This window comes from Globicephala melas, chromosome X (assembly GCF_963455315.2).
Source record: "Globicephala melas chromosome X, mGloMel1.2, whole genome shotgun sequence".
Classification (NCBI taxonomy): Eukaryota; Metazoa; Chordata; class Mammalia; order Artiodactyla; family Delphinidae; genus Globicephala; species Globicephala melas.
This window is the reverse complement of record NC_083335.1, coordinates 56,632,998-56,655,409: the sequence shown is the minus strand read 5'-3', so window position 1 is coordinate 56,655,409 and position 22,412 is coordinate 56,632,998. Positions and strand designations below refer to the sequence as shown.

The window sequence follows — 22,412 nt, the reverse complement described above, 5'->3', positions numbered from 1 at the left end:
AAAACCATATGATCATCTCAAAAGATGCAGAGAAAGCTTTTGACAAAATGCAGCACCCATTTATGATAAAAACCCTGCAGAAAGTAGGCATAGAGGGAACTTTCCTCAACATAATAAAGGCCATATAGGACAAACCCTCAGCCAACACTGTCCTCAATGGTGAAAAACTGAAAGCATTTCCACTAAGATCAGGAACAGGACTAGGTTGTCCGCTCTCACCACTCTTATTCAAAATGGTTTTGGAAGTTTTAGCCATAGCAGTCAGAGAAGAAAAGGAAATAAAAGGAATCCAAATTGGAAAAGAAGTAAAGCTGTCACTCTTTGCAGATTACATGATACTATACATAGAGAATCATAAAGATGCTACCAGAAAACTACTAGAGCTAATCAATAAATTTGGAAAAGTAGCAGGATAAAAAAGTAATGCACAGAAATATCGGGCATTCCTATAAACTAATGATGAAATGTCTGAAAGTGAAATCAAGAAAACACTCCCATCTACCATTGCAACAAAAAGAATAAAATATCTAGGAATAAACCTACCTAAGGAGACTAAAGACCTGTATGCAGAAAATGATAAGACACTGATGAAAGAAATTAAACATGATACAAATAGATGGAGAGATATACCATTTTCTTGGATTGGAAGAATCAACATTGTGAAAATGACTCTACTATCCAAAGCAATCTACAGATTCAATGTAATCCCTATCAAACTAACACTGGCATTTTTCACAGAACTAGAACAAAAAATTTCACAATTTGTATGGAAACACAAAAGACCCCAAATAGCCAAAGCAATCTTGAAAGCAAAAAATGGAGCTGGAGTAATCAGGCTCCCTGAGTTCAGACTATACTACAAAGCTACAGTAATCAAGACAGTATGGAACTGGCACAAAAACAGAAAGATAGATCAATGGAACAGGATAGGAAGCCCAGAGGTAAACCCACGCACATTTGGTCACCTTATTTTTGATAAAGGAGGCAGGAATGTACAGTGGAGAAAGGACAGCCTCTTCAATAAGTGGTGCTGGCAAAACTAGACAGGTACATGTAAAAGTATGAGATTAGATCACTCCCTAACACCATACACAAAAATAAGCTCAAAATTGATTAAACACCTTAATGTAAGGCCAGAAACTCTCAAACACTTACAGGAAAACATAGGCAGAACACTCTATGACATAAATCACAGCAAGATCCTTTTTGACCCACCTCCCAGAGTAATGGAAATAAAAACATACAAATAGGACCTAATGAAACTTCAAAGCTTTTGCACAGCAAAGGAAACCATAAACAAGACCAAAAGACAACCCTCAGAATGGGAGAAAATATTTGCAAGTGAAGCAACTGACAAAGGATTAAGCTCCACAATTTATAAGCAGCTCATGCAGCTAAATATCAAAAAAGCAAACAACCCAATCCAAAAATGGGCAGAAGACCTAAATAGACATTTCTCCAAAGAAGATATACAGGCTGCCAACAAACACATGAAAGAATGCTCAACATCATTAATCATTAGAGAAATGCAAATCAAAACTACAATGAGATGTCATCTCACACAAGTCAGAATGGCCATTATCAAAAAATCTAGAAACAATAAATGCTGGAGAGAGTGAGGAGAAAAGGAACACTCTTGCACTGTTGGTGGGAATGTGAATTGGTACAGCCACTATGGAGGAAAGTATGGAGTTTCCTTAAAAATCTGCAAATAGAACTACCATATGACCCAGCAATCCCCCTACTGGGCATATACCCTGACAAAACCATAATTCAAAAAGAGTTATGTACCAAAATGTTCATTGCAGCTCTATTTACACTAGCCAGGAAATGGAAACAACCTACGTGTCCATCATCGGATGAATGGATAAAGAAGATGTGGCACATATATACAATGGAATATTACTCAGCCATAAAAAGAAACGAAATTGAGCTATTTGTAATGAGGTGGATGGACCTAGAGTCTGTCAAAAAGAGTGAAGTAAGTCAGAAAGAGAAAGACAAATACCGTATGCTAACACATATATATGGAATTTAAGAAAAAAAATGTCATGAAGAACCTAGGGGTAAGACAGGAATAAAGACAGAGATCTACTAGAGAATAGACTTGAGCATATGGGGAGGAGGAAGGGTAAGCTGTGAGAAAGTGAGAGCGTGGCATGGACATATATACTCTATGAAATGTAAAATAGATAGCTAGTGGGAAGCAGCCACATAGCACAGGGATATCAGCTCAGTGCTTTGTGACCACCTAGAGGGGTGGGATAGGGAGGGTGGGAAGGAGGGAGATGCAAGAGGGAAGAGATATGGGAACATATGTATATGTATAGCTGATTCACTTTTTTATAAAGCAGAAGCTAACACACCATTGTAAAGCAATTATACTCCAATAAAGATGTAAACACAACAATTATTATTATTTAAATGCAAATGGATTAAATCCTCAATCAAAAAAAAGAAAGATATTCAGTGGCTTAATAGATAAAAAATAAGATCCAACTTTATGCTGTCTACAGGAAACTCACTTTAGATTCAAGGACACACATAGACTGAAAGTGGACGGGTAGGAAACATAGTCCACACAAATGGTAACAAGAAAACTGGGGTAGCTATACTTATATCAGACAAAATAGACTTTAGGTCAAAAACTGTCTGTATTATTTGTAGTGAGGTGGATGGACACAGAGACTGTCATACAGAGTGAAGTAAGTCAGAAAGAGAAAAACAAATACCATATGCTAATACATATATGAGGAATCTTTAAAAAAAATGGTTCTGAAGAACCTAGGGCCAGGAGAGGAATAAGGATGCAGACGTAGAGAATGGGCTTGAGGACACGGGGAGCGGGAAGGGTAAGCTGGGACGAAGTGAGAGAGTAGCATTGACATATATACACTATCAAATGTAAAATAGATAGCTAGTTGGAAGCAGCTGCATAGCACAGGGAGATCAGCTTGGTGCTTTGTGACCACCTAGAGGGGTGGGATAGGGAGGTTGGGAGGGAGACACAAGATGGAGGGGATATGGGGATATATGTATACATATAGCTGATTCACTCTGTTTTACAGCATAAACTAACACAACAATGTAAAGCAACTATACTCCAATAAAGATGTTAAAAATAAAATAAAATAAAATTCTTAAAATAAAAAACTGTCTCTAGAAATAAAGTCATTATAATGGGAAGTGGGTCAGTTCACCAGGGAGATGAAATAATTATAAATATATATGCACCCAACGTTACATCATCTAAATATATAAAGCAAATATTGACAGATCTGAAAGGCGAAATTGATAGCAATACAATAATAGTGGGACACTTCAATACCCCCACTTTTAATAATGGATAGAACATCTAGACAGAAAATCAATAAAGAAACAGCTGACTTATATAACATTATAGACCAAGTGAACCTAACAGACATATACAGAATTTTCACTCAAGAGTGGAAGAAAACACCTTATTCTCAGCAGTACATGGGATATTCTCCAGGATTGATCACATATTAAGTTACAAAACAAGTTTTAACTAATTTAGAAGACTAAAATCATACCAAGTACTTTTTCTGAGCACAGTAGAATGAAATCAGAAATTAATAACAGAAGGAAACCAGGAAAATTGACAAATACATGGATAATACACAATACACACTTGAACAACCATTGGGTCAAAGAGAAATCAAAAGGGAATTTTAAAAATATTGTAAGAAAAACAAACAAAACACAACATACCAAAACTTATGAAAGGTAGTAAAAGCAGTGCTAAATGAGAAGTTCATAGTGATAAATACCTACATTAAAAAAGAAGAAAAATCTCAAATAAAAAACCTACCTTTACATCTCAAGAAATTAGAAAAAGAACAAATTAAGCCCAAAGTTGGCAAAAGGAAGGAAACAATAAGATTAGAGTAGAAATAAATAAAGATTAGAAAAGCAATAAGAAACAGTCTATAAAACTGAGAGTTGGTTTTCTGAAAAGATAAACTCTTATCTAGATTACCTAAGGAAAAATAAAGAGAAGACTCAAATAAAATTCGAAATGAAAGAGGACATATGACAATGGCTGCCTCAGAAACAAAAAGGATCATAAAAATCTATTTTGAATTTTATGTCAACAAATGGGATAACCTAGAAGAAATGGATAAATTCCTAGAAATATACAAGCCTCCAAGACTAAAACAAATTGGAAATCCAGAACAGGCCAATAACAAATAAGGAGATTAAAACAGTAATTGAAAACCTCCCAACAAAGGAAAGTCTAGGACCAGATAGTTTCACAGGTGAATTCTACCAAACATTCAAAGAAGAATTAATATCAATTCTTCTTAAATTCTTCCAAAATAGAAGACAGAACACTTTCAAATATATTTTGTGAGACCAGCATCACCTTGATATCAAAGCCAGACAAAGACACCAGAAGAAAACTGCAAGTCAATGTTCCTAATGAACATAGATGCAAAAATCTTCAATAAAATACTAACAAAATGAGTTTAACAGTGAATTAAAAGGATTAAACCCCATGATGAAATGGGATTTTTATTTAAGATGCAAGGATGATCAACGTATGCAAATCACTCAATGTGATTTGTGGTATGGTCTCCTAGTAATGCTTAAGACATGGGTCATGTGTGGTTTTGTTTACACCCCTAGCTGATTTTACTCCTTTGTTGGAGTGTATATGAAAACATTTAGATTCACATGGCCACCAATGTCCTAGTTCTATGATTGTTTTCAAGTTTATATATATAATTAACTCACAATATAATTAACTAATCAAAAGATCTCTTCTGTGTAATACACTTTCAGTGATGTACCCAACAAGGTTGTAGAACATTTCTCTCTTATAAGAATTGGACTTATTTCAAGAAATAGTTCATGTTCTGCATATGTGTGGTTTCACACCACTGTAAAGAAAATATATGCTAGCACATACTCTTTTGTACCAGTTTTATTAAGATACAAGTTATATAAACATTCACCCTTATAAAATTGTTTTAGTATACTCACAGAATTGTGCAACCATTGACACAATCTAGTTTTAGAACATTTCATAATCCCAAAGGAAAGCCCTTACCCATTAGCAGTCACTTTCCATTTCCCCCCAACTTTTCAGCCCTAGGAAAACACTAATGTACTTTCTGTCTCTATAGATTTCCCTATTCTGGATATTTCGTATAGGTGGAATCATACAATATGTGGACTTTTGCTACTGGCTTCCCTTTTATTTTAAAAAGATATCATCATTTTATTTAGGCAACAAATATTTATTGAAAGACTATAATAAGAATACAATGACAATAAACATTTTATTAACATGGTTATTTCCCTTTGAAGACCTCATCATACACAGGCATATGGAGGAGGAAAGATAATTGTGACCAATTATTTTGGAATTAGGCTGTGTGTTTAAAGGAAAAAAAGTATGAATAATCATGAGATGAGCAGTTAGGGGAAATGTGATTACATTCATCCCTATACTTATAAAACTGCATTTATTTGTAACACATTTAAAAATGAATGGTATGCAGTTCTTCCTATCTGATAAATATGGATGGCTACTAGATAACATGAATTTTATAAATTCATGTTTACATATATTTTACATATATATAATTCATATATATATATATATATAAAACTTGCCTGTTACACAAATAATTTAAATCATCATTTAGAAAACATACAAGAATATTAGACTTCACAAAAATTCACTTCTTATTTTATTCCAGTTAGTGTGACTGGCTTATTTAACTTAGCATAAAGTTTTAAAGTTTCAACCATGTTGTAGTGTATATAAGTACTTTATTCCCTTTTATTGTCAAATAACACTCTATTTAATGTATATACCATATTTTGTTTATCCATTCATCAATTGGTGGACATTTGGCTTGTTTCCACTTTTTAGCTACTATGAATAGTGCTGCTGTGAACATTTGTGCACAAGTTTTTGTGTGCACATACTTTTCATTTCTCTTGATTAGATACCTAATGGTGGAATTGCTGGGTCATAAATTATTTCTAGGTTTAACAATTTAAGGAACTGCCAAACTATTTACCGAAGTGGCTATACAATTTTATGTCTCCATCAGCAGTATAGGAGGGTTCTCTCCACATCCACACCAGCAATTGTTATTCTCCATTTTTTTAATTATAGCTAATCAAAAAGTGAGTGTGAAGTGATGTCTCATTGCAATTTGGATTTGCATTTCCCTGATGACTAATGGTGTTGAACATATTTTATGCACTTGTTGGCCATTTGTAAACCTCCTTTGTAGAAATGTCATTTCAGGTTCTTTTCTCATTTTTAACTAGGTTGTCTATTGAGTTGTAAGAGTTCTTTACATATTCTAGATAAAAGTCCCTTTTTCAGCTATATGATTTGCAAAAATTTTCTCTCCCATCCTCTCTCTCTCCATATTTTATATACATATTCTTTTCACTTTCTCAATGGTGTCCTTTGAAGCACAAAAGTTTATAACTTTGATAAGTCCAACTTAATCTTCTCTTTCTGTGTTTTCATTTTTGGTATTATATCTGGGAAATACTATATACAGGAAATATAGAATACCTAACCCACAGTCATGAAGATTTGCCTTGTGCACATCCTTTATAATAATTTCTCTCCTGTCTTGTATATATCTTTGATATTATGCAATGTGTAACAGTATGGTTTCATAGAGGAATTTTACCAACAGTTTGTTCTCTCTGTACAAATGCTTAGTGGCTAGCTTTACACGGTTCTTACAGCTAGATTTACACAGTTCTTACCAAAAGGAAGTCTTTTCCTCTGTTTCCTATGATAAGTACATCTTTGAATGATGCTTCTTTGTTTTGGTCTCTTCCCAACTTTTAGAGAAAAAAGTCATCAATTTTATTTCATAAATAATTACTTTGTACTTGTTTTAGAAAAACTCAGTTAGTTTACTTTGAATGTACTCTGAGCATGGCACAAAAGCATCAATAAAATCAATCCATTATTTTCATAATTCTCATAATGGACAACATCCTAAGGATTCGGAGTGAATGCATCACTGGTCCAATGAAATCTAATTTTTAGATATTTACCATTGTAGTTCCTGGTACCTTTTTTCCTTTTTTTAAAAAGCTACTTATGCTACTTTTGCAAAATTATCACATTTCCAGATTTATGTGTCTAAGTGCATAATGACCAATAGTCTATATTTGCTCAAAAAATATACTAAAAATATACTACTATTTTTTCCTTCTAGATAATAAGGAAGTCTTATTAATAATTAATGTCTCATTATTAATTAACTAATAATGTCTTACCTCTGTCTATAGGAAAAGAGTTGTTTATACTGTTTTCTCTAACTCTTCACTAATTCTTCACCTTTTTATATCTTTATTTTTATTAAATATGTAATACATGTAATACATCAGAAGAAATTTCAACTGATACAGAAATAGAGAAAAACATAAAAGTTATGTTCACTATCCATATTTATATTGTTATGGCTTGTGGTTTTCAGGTTACTCATTGTAGTACTTAGACTATCTTAACAACTCTTTTACATATTATTGACACACTCTTCCACCAATGATTAATTTTTGTTAATTGAAGACCTAAAGCAACCTAATTAGTAACAATAAAATGCAAATTTAACAAGTCTAAAGATAAAATGCAAATACTGGAAAATATACTAAGCAAGAGAAAACGAACCATTAACTAGAAATTAAATAAAATAAAATGTCCTTGATGTGCACACATAACCTTTGAGTCTACAATTATTATTAAGACTATAAAGAGATTTCTGTAAAAATATTAATCTAAAATCTCAAATTGGTGAATATGTGAACAAAATTATTTTCTCATATTTTTACTCTAAAACTTCCAAATAGCCTTAAGAGATAACTGGGAGAAAGACCACTCTATGCTCACCCTGAGCAACCTCATCTGTTGATCACCTATATACAAGATTCCAAAATCTTTGTAGAGAGTTCAGACCTCTCATCCAAGCTCCAATATGTAACTGAATGTCCCACAAATATCTCATATTTGGCACATCCAAAACTGAACTCATCATCAATTCACATCCTCCTTTGCTCCACTATACAACTGTCCTTGGGCACATTTTATTGTAATAAACAGAAATTTACTCAAGGTTGATCACATTTCTTCTTTTCATCTCATGAAACCCAACTGTTGCAGAGCATAATAGTTATGGGATTTGGTTTTCTGCTTGAATGATGAGCTTCTCTTCTATCCTAGATTGAGGGACACTAATTGTACAAATTGTGGAGTATTTATTCGTCTCTTCCAGTGAAGGAAAATTCTATTTCCAAGGACTTTGGGAAAAGATGTAAAAAATTAAAAGTTAATGTGTTGTGAAGGACTGGGGACATCAGGCTCTTTCTCATGATCATCAGGCCCTATTATGGGGGAGACATTTTAGAATGAAAGCTTTTATGAATAAAATTCTAAAGAAAAAGTGAGTAGAAAGAGCGGGGCAAAAGACAGATTGAATAGGCTCTGTGTCCTGAAGTTCATATGCCTGGCCATAACCTTGAGTCCCATAAACTATAGTCTGGAAGGTGCTGCAGCTAGTGCGTTGCTATGAAGGGCACTGTGCAAGTGCTCAAAATCTCTTATTAAATGGAGAATTCATACCAGCACCATAGCGTGGAGATGACTCACCTGGTTAGGCCACTTAACCTGAGTGGAAACCTTGCCATATTGTGCCTCAAGGTATTGCAATGAGATAGGCTGGGACCTGGGACCCTTTGCTGCAGTGCTTGCACCTAGACAAATATCTCCTCGAGCAACAGAATACAAGGAAACTGTAAGGGACTAAAAATAACTGCACACATGCGCAGTTGAGGCAAATTATGAGCAACAAGATACAAAAAGACCAAAACCCAACTGCCACTTCTGAGGTGTCGGGGCAAAAGCAGGATACTTCACAAGATCCCTGCAGATAGCACCACCAAAGGGGTGAGCAGACCACCTAAGCCACCCCTCTTGCCTAACCCACGAGTCTGCCCCCTCCCTCACCCCATTTAAGGGACCAGCTTGCCCCCCCTCAGGAATTGAGCAAGGGAACATGTTTCCTGTTCTCACTCCCCCATGCAGCAGCATGAACCTCAATAAAACATTGCCTGAATTTTCTTGTCTGGCCTTATATCAATTTCTATTGATTAAAGAGTCCAGGAACCCTGGTCGGTAACAACAATACAAAATGAGCACAAGACTTGGGACTTCCTGCCACTTCCTACTACTCATAACGTCCAGGATTTAGGTTGCAGACTATGAGTGTGGTCTAAATATTTAAATATCAGAATATTTTGTCTTGAAAACTTGGAACTGAGTAGAAGGAACTGCTGTAACGTTTGTCAGAATATCTCTCTCTTTCTATTGTCTTCCTGATGCTGAGGCTGAGTACCAGGGGCCATTGATCATTGCACTAGTGTTGTTTTCTTTGTATCCTTTTTTCCAAAAATGGGAAAATAAAAGGTAGACCAAAAAAAGCTATATATTTCTTACATGTCTTGTACTTCACTCATTTAGGTTAACAGATTATGAATAATTTTGTGCCAACATATTTGACAACTAAGGTGAAATGAGATGTCAGTACTACTATAACTCAACATATGAATCCCTAAAAATCAATGCACCATGAAATCATGCATAAAAACTGAAGATCTTATGGGGAAAATGAGATTAGAGGCGCAACACCCAAACACTTCATCAGTGACCCATTACAAAAAGATAGGAACTTAATAAACATGGTAGCACACTTTTAAGAAATATATAAATACTACATACAATACATAGGAAAGTCAACTGAAGTTTCCTTATAGCAGTGGATGTAGGAAGGGTTGCAGCTTGTGCGTCATTGTGAAGTAGTTTTAAGCAGGGTTATCAAAATTTGCAGTCTTTCACAGCCTTAAATCTTAGGTCATATTATTCTTTCTTTCAAATGTAGGCCCTTCAAGAGATGCATATATAATAGATAACTGTTTCATTAAAATTGAAAATGTAATCCAATGTAATCCTTCTTCTTCAATTATCATGTGTTTCACTGCTAGAAATTCTTCTGCAAGTTTTAAATCTGCAATCACATCTTCACCCAAGGCTGAAAGCTTTGGAAATTGCAACAGTGTTTTAAATCACCAAACCATCATTGAAGGAGCCACTTCTGCAGGATCTGACAATTTTCGTTAAAGGTCTTTGTGTATAGATAGTGCCTTCTCATTGCATGTGAGAAAGGTTGTTCTTAATTTTTTTTACTGTCTAGTCTTCAATCCATAGATTCATCAATCTTTTCATTTCTTCTATTACTTTAGGTCTCATTACTGATTTTGTATTTCTTGAAGTTTTTCCAGACATAGGTGTTTCCTTTATTTTCACTGTATTGTCTCAGAAGGTCCAAAAATGCATATTTCTTTACACCTACTGCTCAGGAGATATCACATATTCTCACACTTCTTTCAAAATTCTTGGTTACTTCAAACTTCACCTGATATTTAAAGCTTTCCTTTCTCATGCAGTGCTTGGTGTTTTGGGGCCAGAGTGCTTAGACACGTTTAGGATATTGTTTACTTACATAGAAAAATTCACAATTAAAAAATAGTAACAAAACACAATTTTGTAGGTAACACCTGAGTGAACCAAGGTATCTGGTAGATGTTTGAGGAGTCTGTGTGTGTGTTTTATGCATTCTTACACAGTCTGATTGTGCTGGGTGCTGTTTTCTGCATTCACATCGTGTTTCTTATGGACGAAACAGTGCATGAGTGAACATGAAATTTATGTAATTTTCAAATTGTTTCCTAATATATCCACCATTTTGGAACAAATTCACGTTTTTAAATAAGTGTTATTGTAGAACTGACTGTGCACAACTCAGCAAAGCAGCCACAGGAAAGAATGGAAAATCTGAGAGCATGTTAGATAGTTTGGATTTATAATTAAAAACCTTATTACAAAGAAATCTCCAGGCCTGGATGGCTTCATTGGTGAAATATTTCAGATATTTAAGGAAGTAATAATGCCAATCTTAAACAAACTTTTCCTGAAAATAAAGAGGAAACAATTCCCAATTTGTTTATGAAGCTAATAAAACACTGATACCAAAGTCTTAAAAGAAAATTACAAACCAATAACCATCATGGACATAGATGTAAAAATCCCAATGAAAATATTAGCAAATGGAATTAAGCAATATATGAGAAGAATAATGTATTAGTCTGCTTAGGCTGCCATAGCCAAAAACTATAGACTGGGTGGCCTAAACAACAGAAATATATTTTCTAAGCTCTGGAGGCTGGAAGTCCCAGATCCAGGTCCAGCAGGGTTGGTTTCTGGACACCATTGAAGGGATAAAAAAGGCAAGCCACAGTGTGAGAGAAGATATTAACAACACATAAAACTGGCAAAGTGCATGTATACAGTCTTCTGAAGAACACCTACAAATAAATGAGAAAAATGTACAACAGAATAGAAAAAGTGGGCTAAAAACTTGAATAAGCACTTTATGAAAGATAACATCAAAATGGCCAATTGAAATATGTAATGGTGATCAATTTCATTAGCCATCAGGGAAATGCAAATAAAAACTTGAATGAGGGACTTCCCTGGTGGCGCAGTGGTTAAGACTCCGTGCTCCCAGTGCAGGGGGCCCGGGTTTTGTTGCTTGTAATCAAAGAATGCTGACCAATACAGGAATTGGTATCAGGAATAAAGAGTAGTTCAGAGAGAAAGGTGTAGGGATTTTGAATACTCTTAGCCCTCCAGATCCTCCCAGATAGCCCCCTTAAAATGTCAGACTACCACTCTCTCCTGCTCAAAGTTCTAAATTTTTCAATAAGTGACCTATCAAGGTTAGGTATAAATTCAACTGAAATAATTTTAGAAACCAAGGGAATCAGTCTTTGAGTTTAGCTTTTAAAAATTTCAGCTTTTCTTGACCATGAGAAGTAAAGGGGCTTTCTTTAGTATGGCCATCAGAGGTCCCTGAGATTTATTATATGCCTAGGGGCAAATTTAAGAAGCTGCATATACTTTTCCTCTCACGTTAAATTAGTCAGTGCCATCAGATGTAGCCACTTCTGACACACCGGCCTTTTTCATTGCTGTTCCTTCTGCATGGAAGGTTCTTCCCTAAATTCCTTCAGGACTTTTCTCAAATGTCACTTTATCAGAAAGCCTTTCCCTAATCTATCTAAATCAATAAATTCCCACCCCATCCCCATACTGTTTTATTTTCCTTCACAGCATTTGGCACTTTGTAACATTTATTTGTTTCTCTTTTCCTCCTAGAATCACAAGCTCCGTGAGGGAAGGCATTACGTTATGTCTGTACTTTGAACAAGTGCCTGGCACGTAGCAGGCGCTTAGTGACATACTCTTAGGCTGTATGAACTTGCCCACGTATTGCAGAGGTAACATGTTCTTTTTGTGACTATACAGTTATTTATTAAGGCAGCCGGACTTGGATTTTAAGTCCTCAACTAGACAAATCACATATGCCTGAAAAAAACGAACATAATGAAAAGTTCTGCACCCAGCAAAGTAACTTTCAAATAGACTATGGAGAATATTCTGAAAGGTGTTATCAGGGATAGCGACAGTCCACCACAGGGTTGAACCGTTTTCCCCGGAGAAACAGGGCCAACTTGTGCAACTTCCTAGAGCGGCACTAGGAAGGCGGAGAAAGGGCGGAGCCAGCTGGCGAGGGGCGGAACTGGGTGGGGCTACTTTGAGCGGTGCCTAGTTGAGCTATTTTGTCCCTTTCCGCTCTCCGTGCGAAGACCTGGGCGGAGAGCGCTACAGCTATGGCGGCCGTTAGGGTAAGTAAAAATTACTTTGCTTAGTTTCTCTGGATGCTGGTAGCCCTCTGATAACTGTAGAAGGGATCCTCCTAACTTCAGAAGGGAGTCCCACAGCAAGAGGCGAGGTGGAGATGGGGTTGCGAGAGAATTGGCAAGGTCAGGGAATCTTTAACGTTTGAAGCCTCAAGACACCTGCTTCTCCTCTTTAGAGTTTCCTCAGCCTGGGACGGTTCTCTCTCCTCAATCCCCTGCTGTTGACTGTTTACACAGCGGCAGGGTGAAAACTGGGAAACAGCTGGGCGAAAATGGCCCGCCAGGCGACGAGCAGCGAACAGACTTGGGTCTTGAGATGAAACAAAGAGAAAAGAATCCTGGGCATTTGTCTGGGTGCACAGGGTGGGGCCTCACGACCCTTTGAAGGACTTTGTTCAAACATTATTTCGGGTGAAATAGACCAGGATAGAGACGTCTCAAGTCTCTCTGCAGTGCCTGGGTTTGTATTCACTGTTGTTACTTTACAGCTTTGAATGACAAACCTAAGTTTCTTTTGAGTTCTGTAATGGGAAAAGGTGCCTTTACTTAGGAATCTGTGTACAGGAAGTGACACATGTGGCTGCTAAGCTGCAGTTCCCTAAGTAGGTTTCAGTAACAGTAGTCGACAAATATCTATGAGTAGACAAATACCTACGAGTAGATATTTGTAGCGGGTTTTAAGTGTAAAATGCACTGCTTGCAGGAGATACAAATATGAATAATTCAGGCTCAGTATCCGTCTTGATTCGCCATTCTCACTCCATTTCTGCTTTCAGAATTTATTTGAATTATCACAACACCCTTCTAACTGGACTCGCTGCCTCTAGCCTGGCTCTCATGGAATTAATTTCCCCCTGCACTGCCAGAGTACTAAAATGTAAATCTGATTATGCCCTTCCACTACTTAAAAATCTTTATTGGCACTCCATCATCTGCCCTCTAGGGTCAGGTCAGGCTCCTATGTCTGGAAGAGCCGACTCTGCTTTGGCTTTCCAGCTTCATTTCCTGTCTCTCAGGAACTCTCCTAATATCTGTACTCCAAGCCTTTTTTCCCTGCTCTTTCTCTGGGCCTGAAGTGCCATTTCCCATCCTCATCTAGTTAGTTCCTATTCATATTTCACTCGTTCATTTAACAGGGATTTGTGTACTGCCTCCCCGTATGCTAAATACAAAATGCCTTTTCCAAGATAGTGTCCCAGATCTCCCCAGTCTGATTAAATAACTCCTCTTTGTGCTCGAGAGGATTCTGGGCATACTTTTACCATAGGACTTATCATACTGTAAATAGTAGACTATTTACTTGTGTATTCTATCCTCCTAAACTATAAGCTACTTGAGGACAGTAATTATAATATGTTATTTTTTGTATCCTTAGTACCTAGCACATATATGAGCTATATTAGGGACTCAATAAATTCTACATGAATAAATAAGTGCCAGGCAATGGACATAAAATATATTAAATTAAGTAGTGGAGATGTATCATATAACAAATGATTGTCATTCAGAGTAGAGGAAGTGCCTTGTTCTCAGGAGAAGTACAAAGTGATCTGAGGGTTCAGAAGAGAGAGTTCACACTTGGTTGAAGAGAATAAAGAAAGACATTATGGAGGGAGTGCAGAGAGAGAAGGAATGGTCAGTGGTTAAAAAGAAGACCTGAATAGTGTGTTGTCACTGAAGCCTAGAGAAGGAGCGAGTTGAACAGTAGAAGGAGCGAGTTGAACAGTCTTTTGATTTGGCTATTAATAAGTCACTGGTAGCTGCCATTTATTAAGTGCTTACTGCAAGGCCAGGCACCATGCTAAAATACTTTGCATATGTTATTTCACTTAATTCTCAAGACAACTTTATGTTGTAGATGATAATGATCACCATTTTACAAATGAAAAACTAAGGTTTAGAAAATTCAATTAAATTGCCCAAAGTCACAATGCTAATAAGAACTGAAGTGAGGTAAAGTGGTAGAGTGAGAACCTAGATTGTAAGGGGTTAGGGAAAGGATAAGGGGTGGGAAACTGGCATTCATTTAGCACCTTCTTTGACCACCTGCTTTACATGTATTATTTCAGTTTAATCTTCTTGATGACCCTAAGAAATGGGTAGTATCCCCATTTTACATATGGAAAAACTGAGGTTTATAAAAAGTGCTTGCTCCGGGTTATCCAAGTGGAAGAACCAGGTTCAAACACAGATATATTTGGCTTCAAAGTCCCTGATCTTTCCACTACTCCTTGCCTCCTCTGGAAGGGAGGTGTACATTACTCTTTAGAGAAATGTTGCAGCAAAAGGTACGGAAGAAATCTTGAGTTGGGGGTAGCAAATTCCAGGAAAGTTTCTTTTCATTTAAAAAAGTAGGAGACTATATGCCAATTAAATCTCAATAAAACTGGTGAAAAAAAAAATTCAGGAGACCTGAGCAGGTTTGGAGACAAGTGGAAATATGCCAAGAACTGGTAAGAATTAATAATAGTGATCACAGCTATTATGCTATTGAATATTTACTGTGCTAGGCATTTTGCTAAGCACGTTATGTGAATTTTCGCATTTATGCTTCACAGTGACCCTATATCTAGGTACTGTTATTACCAGCATTTTAAAGGTAAAGAAACTGAAGCTTAGAAAGGTTGAGTAACTTTCCCACAGTCACTCAGTCATAAGTGGTAGATCTGGATCTGAAATCGCTATGGTCTGAGTTCGAATCGTGGGGCTTAAGCTTGAGGAAGCATCTGTGAGGCCTAGGTACAAAAATGCTGATCTGTGTTAATTTTGAAGCCCCAGAGATTAATAACAAGGAATAAGGTAGAAAGGAGTCCTGAAAGTTGGTAGATAACTCTGAAAATAGTTTACATACATTTTGAGAGATAAGAACTTTTTGAGCAAATGTGATGGTGGAACACTGATGTGGAATTAGCCTTGAGAACAAGTACTGTACTGATCTCTCCTCCTGACCTCCTGAATCAGAGAGAATGGCTGGATGACTGGCTTTCATTTAAAAGGATTGGGAGGAATGTAGTGTCAAAAGCTAGATTTCATTAATGCCAGAGATTGAGTGAATTTGAGGAAAATTTTCATCCTAAAAGATACTTGTTTCTAATAGAATACTTAATATTGAAATATGGCTACCATGTATTGAGTATTTCCTATGTGTCAGACACTGTATTACGCTGTTGATGCACATTATTTCATTTAATTCTCTCAAAAAGTTTTCTGTGGTAGATAGTTTTATTGGCTTAAAGAACAGGAGTAAAGCAGTAAGGAAAACAAAGCTGAAATAGGAGGTTGTAGTCAGAGAAAAGCTTGTTGAGTTTATGATTTTAGCTATTAACAAGTTCTGGGAAATGGTAAATTCAGGGTATACTCATGGAGTGGGTAACTGCAGTGGAGTGAATATGAAGGTCTAAAAAGGTGAGGTCAAAGAAGAGTGAGGTGAGGCTTTTGAGTGGTTCAGCCATATGGACGTTAAAGTCACTCAGAGTTATGGCAGGATTTAGAGTATAGAAGAAGACTATTAACCAGTATCCTAAATCTTCAATGCGATGAAGTGACCAGGAGGCAGGTGCTAAGGAAGAATAGATGGGTGGTGTAAGTCTCAAAGGAGAATTACTTTTCTTTCCTTTATGAAAACTTTCTTCAGTTGAAGTATAGCATACATACAGTTAAGTACACAAATCATAAGCAGCTTGGTAAAGTTTCAAAAATGATCATACTTGTTCACCCAGCAGCCAAATTAAAAAAAAAAATTATCAGCAGCCCCGAAGCCCTCCCCTTTGCTCCTTCTCCACCATAAATTAATTAGCCTATTTTTAACTTTATGTAAATGGAATAAGGCAGTATTTACTCTGTTATGTCTGGCTTCTTTCACCCAACATTGTTTTTGAGATTCAGCCGTTACACATGTATGCTAGTTCATTCATTCTTATTGCTCTGTGATATTCTAGAGGGTGAATATATCATGAGTTATTTATCCATTCTGCTGTTAATGGACATTTGAATTATTTTCAGTTTTGAGCTATTACAAATAATGCTCCCATCAACATTCTTGTATATGTCTTTTGGCGCACATAAGTGCACATTGCTGTTGAGTATATACCTAGGAGTGGGATCGCCAGGTCATAGGGCATGCAGCTTTGGTAGCTACTGCCAAATAGTTTTCCAAAGTGGTTGTACCAATTTACATTCCCATTCATGAGGGTTCCAGTTGTTCCACTTTCTCACTAACAAGAACAGATATTTTTACCTAAGGCTGGGGAAGTAATGGCTTAGAAGCAGCATTGGCAATCAGAAGAAGACAAACTCTACCTCCTATACCTGAGACACTTTGAATAGCCTCCACTTGAGAGTTACAAGGGAAGCAGTGACCTCAGGGGACAGTCATGTTTCATTTCAGGCAAGGAGAGAAGAGGGTAGACACAATGGAAGGGCTTTTGGAGTTTGGTGGAGTAGCAGGAACTTTGGTCAGTGAAGAGAAAATACAGATCACTGTAGAAATTAGAATACAGGAGATGATACATGACTCTGGATTGTGTTTTGGGACTTGAGTCAAGGATGATGGGGATGGGAAGGAACATGGATGCCATAGACCTAAAGGTTTCAAAATCCTTGATAATACCAGCCTTCGTGTCAACTTTAGTCTTTGTCTCTTTCCTCTTTTGTTTCATGTGACTGATATCAGAAATTAGTTGGAACCTAACAAATGAAGTTCATTCTTGGGAAGACGGTTGGTTATCTCCAGCAAAATCAGTTTTTCACTTTCCACTCAGCATTGTTGAGCATCTGTATTTTCAGTGCAACTTTGAAAGTATGCTTTGAAATCCTTAACCATACTTGGTATAGGTTCCAGGATGTTGCTTTATGCCATGGAGTGAAAATGATCTGTGCCTTGCCTCCTACCACACCTATATGACTGAGCTATTCCCTGTGATGCCATCCTCACAGGTGGCTGTTAGGTGTTCTGTGAACCTCATTTAATATGGAAATTAAAAATTGCTTGACATGGACCCTAAAATGTTTGCATAATGGGTGCATGTAAGTCAGTATTTCCTGATCTTAGCTGTGCATTAGAATCATCTGGGCAGCTTAGAAAAGGTACTGTTGCCTGAGCCCCGCCCCAGATGGGGCATTTTAATATTTTAAAAGCCCACGAGTGATTCTGATGTGTTGCTAGGTTCGAGAACCACTGATTTAGGCGAGAATTTGTGGCTTTTATACAGGTTAGAGAAGAAAGGGTATTAGGCTTTTCAGGTTATGAAGAACAGAGGCAAGTTCAAGTCATCTTAAGTGGTAGTTTATTGGAAAGTTGCATAGGTTAGGAAGAAAGCCTAGGAAACTGTCTCAGCAGCTAAACAAATCTCAAGAAGAACCGTTCAGGATACCATAGCAACTCTGGTAGTTACCATTCTCATGACTTCTGCTTCTGCTAACTCTATATGTTTCATATCCAGACTTCCCTAGAGAGAAGATCTGATCAGGTTGGCTAGTCACTAACCACTGCAAAATACCCTTCTTAGGCAGAAATTGTACATCGGGCCCCTTTGTAAGGCAGTCTCTTGTTGGCTGCCTTTGGCTCAGATACCAATCCCTGGTCCAGTCAATTTTGGCCAGTGCATCAGTCCTGTAGTTAACAGCATAGTGACCTATGTTAGAAATCACAGAAGGGAGCAATATAGTTGTCAGATGCTCTAAGACTTCTTAGAAGGGACAAGGCAATGGATGGATACTTTTGGGGTTCATGGTCTGGTACAATTTACTTTTGAATACTTTCCAGAAGTGATACAGTTGTTGAAAATATGGTAGGATATATTTAGAGTTGTTATTAAAAGCTAACTTATTAAGATCTTGTAATTTAAATTGGGAAATTGGTTGCCCACGGATAAAAATACACTGAGACAACCAGTGTAAGTAGCAATCTGTGGTGGATAATAAAATTTGCTTAGTATAATTTGAACATATTCAGGGAAAATGTAACCCACTTCTGTAATCTCTCCTGAGTTATATAGACTTGATGGATATTAGTACTCTAAGCTAAGGCATGAGTTGCATACTTAATGTAGATTTGGCCTGGCTGTTTTTGGATCTTTTCTCTCAGTCATTCTGAAACTTAATAGGGACTTCTCATATCACTAGGCTAACTGCTACTGTCATATCCCCTCAGCCTGGCTCTATAGTTCACCTCATTCATTCATACATCCAAATTCCTATTCGATATCTTTAGGTGCATCAAATTCAACATGTGCAAAATTCCTTTATCTTTACCACATTTGATTTTTCTGCTGTATTCCATCATTTTAAAGAATCGTCTACATCCATACTGTTAACAAGTCTTGTGAATACTTTATATTTTCATACATTCTTCTTATTTTATACATTCTTTCAAAAAAATCTTAATGCCTATAATGTGCAGGAGATGGTGATAAACATTGGGGATACAAAGATCAACAAGATAAGAACAAGAGGTATATAGAAGAGAAAACACTAAAACTAATAAGCACATGAAGAGATGCTCAAAATAATTAACAGATAACTACATATTAGAACAATGAGATAACATTTTATTAAGCTAGAGGAAAATAGAATGCTGGTTAAGTCCAAATGTTGTTAGGGATATTGGAATGTAAGCGCCCCCATGGACTGCTGGTGGGAGTATTGGCAGGTACAGCCACTGTGGAGATCAATCTGATATTATTTAGTGAAATTAAATATATACTCATGTCCTATGGCATGGCAATTCTGTTCTTGAGTGTATATCACAAAGATATACAAGTTCATGAGGGCACTTATAGGAGGATATTCATCGCAGTGTTTTTTTATGGTGATGGGGAGTTTGAGGCAATATAGGTGTCCATCACTGACAGGGTTAGGTGAAATGTGGTGGATGTACATCATGTAGTACTATATAGCAGCTAGAAGAAATGGGTTATATGTACACATAGGAACACAGATGGATATAAAAGGCTATGTTTTATGAAAATAGGATAAGAAACAAAACAACTGTAATACACCATTTATTTTGTGAAAACAGTAAGAAAAAATGAGATGTGTAACAAAATTAAAAATACATGTACACATTAATACAATATGCATTTTGTAAAAATTCAAACAAAAAGATAATCATTAAATATTTGAAAATAGCTACCTATGGTGGATGAATTAGAGTGAAATTTGGCAATTAAAGGAAATGAATGAATTAATCAATCAGTTATAAAGGAGGGAGGGCAAAGAAGAACAAGACCAAAGTACTGTCCTCAAGGAATGGACTCTAGTGGGTGAAACTGATAAGTAAACACAAGTTGTATTCAAAATAAAAGGTATCTAAAAGTTACTATGGGAGAAAAGAGGAAGAAGTAGTTTAAATGCCTACAGAACATAAGGCTGCTTCATAATATTTGTTCATTTTAGTTCATTCATTTAGTTCTTCAACAAGTATGTATTAAGCACCTACCATGGGTTAAGAACTGCTACTTGCCATGTGGTGGTAGATTGTATTTTTTATTTCAAATATTTGCTTTCTCTTCCTGTGAGAGGATTATACACCCCTGCCTAGATTTCTTATTCTTTCCCTCTACCTCAAGAATGACTAGTATTACTTTACTAGGTAAATAATTTTATAATTTGTTTTTGGCATATTTTGGTACTGATCAAAATATGGTTAAAGCAAAATATTTACTCTACCTTAGTCTAATTGAAACACAAGTCCTTCTGTTTATCATGAAAGAGCCAGTAGAGTTAAACAGAACTTAATTTTGTAAGCAGAGAAAATACCGTTATATCCATTCACTCATCTGGACTAATGGAAGGAAAGGAACAGCATAAATAATTGAAAACCAATATTTGCACTTAACTTTGGGATGTATTTTTATACTTATATTTCTGCCTATAGCAAAACCTGAAATTTTGGGCCCCTGTGACAAAATTCACAATAGAGCTCTTGTGACAGAAATTCACAGAGCCATGTAACTGGCAGGGACAATTCATCCTCCCATTGAATTGTCTTGGCACATTTGTCAAGAACTAATTGACCCTAAATGTAAGGTTTATTTTTGGACTCTCAATTAATTCTATTCCATTGATCTATATTTCTATCTTTATGCCAGTATTGCACTGTCTTCATTGCTGTAGCTTTTTATTAAGTTTGAAATGGGAAAATGTGAGTGCTCTAACTTGGTCCTTTTTTTAGTATAATTTATTGTGAAATAATTTCACATTTACAGAAAAGTTGCAAGAAGAGTACAAAGAACTCATCTCCTTAAATCAGATTCTACAGTTGTTAACTTTTGACATTTTCTCCCTTTCTCCTCTATTATAATTATTCCTTTTCTGATCAGTCTGAGAGCAAGTTGCAGACATGTTGCTATTTCACCCCTAAATATTTCACTGTGTATTTCCTCAAAAAGAAGTATACGGTTCTATAACCTTTGTGCAAGCCTCCCAATCAGGATGTTAACACTGATACAACACTATCATCCAATCCACAGATGCCATTCAAATTTCACCCACTGCACAATGTCTCCTTTTCCTTTCTAGGCCAGGATCCAAGTCTAGGATCATGCATTATGTTTCCTTATCATATCTCTTTGATCTGCTTAATCTGGAATATTTCCTTACTCTTTCTTGTCTTTCATTAGTGACCTTGACAGGATTTTTTCTTCCAGTTTTATTGAGATATAATTGGCATACAGCACTGCATAAGTTTAAGTTGTACAGAATGATTTGACTTACATCATGAAATGATTATCACAGTAAGTTTAGTGAACACCTATCATCTCATTTAGATACAAAATTAAAGAAATAGAAAAAAAAATTTTCCTTTGATGAGAATACCAATTTTGATCTTTTTTCTCAAGATGTTTGACTTTTCTAGGTTCCTTGCATTTCCATATGAATATTAGAAACAGCTTGCCAATTTAAAAAAAGGGCATCTGGAATTTTGATAATAACTCTCTTGAATCAGTAGATCACTTTGGGGTGTATTGCTATCTTGACAATGCTAAACAATGCTAAGTCTAACAATCCATGAACTTGGGATGTCTTTCAATTGATTTAGGTCTTTGATGTTGTTCGACAATATTTTGTAGTTTTCAGTCTAAAAGTCTTACACTTATTTTGCAAGTCTTGCAAGACTTGCAAATTTAGCCTTGCATTACATTTATTCCTATTTTATTCTTCTTAATGTTCTTGTTAATGAAATTGTTTTTGTAATTTCATTTTCAGAGTGTTCCTTACTGGCAAATAGGAATAAAATATATTTTGGTATATTGATTTATATCCTGTGTACCTTGCAACATTGCTGAATTCGTTTATTAGCTTGAATAGTTGAGTGCACACATGTACGTGTGTGTGAGTGAGTGTATTCCTTAGGATTTTCTACATACAAGATCATGTCATATGTAAATAGAGGTAGTTTTACTTCTTTTCTAAACTGCATGCCTTTTATTTCTTTTTATTGTCTAATTGCCCTGACTGGAACGTCCAGTACAATGTTGAATAGAAGTAGTGACAACGGACATTCTGTTCTTGTTCCTGATCATAGGGGGAAAGCTTTCAGCTATTCATCATGAAATATGTTAGCTGTGGGATTTTTTGTAGGCCCC

At 36.2% G+C, this 22,412-nt stretch overlaps 1 protein-coding gene across 1 annotated transcript in view; it reads left to right on the top strand.

Moving 5' to 3' along the window:
• The first annotated feature begins 12,744 nt into the window (after positions 1-12,744).
• APOOL (apolipoprotein O like) overlaps positions 12,745-22,412 on the top strand; it is a 125,441-nt gene continuing 115,773 nt past the window's right edge. The window contains exon 1 of the mRNA XM_070044681.1: positions 12,745-12,810. Coding sequence (XP_069900782.1) covers positions 12,796-12,810 — 15 coding nt within the window. The 5' untranslated portion in view covers positions 12,745-12,795. The remainder of the gene's footprint in view (positions 12,811-22,412) is intronic.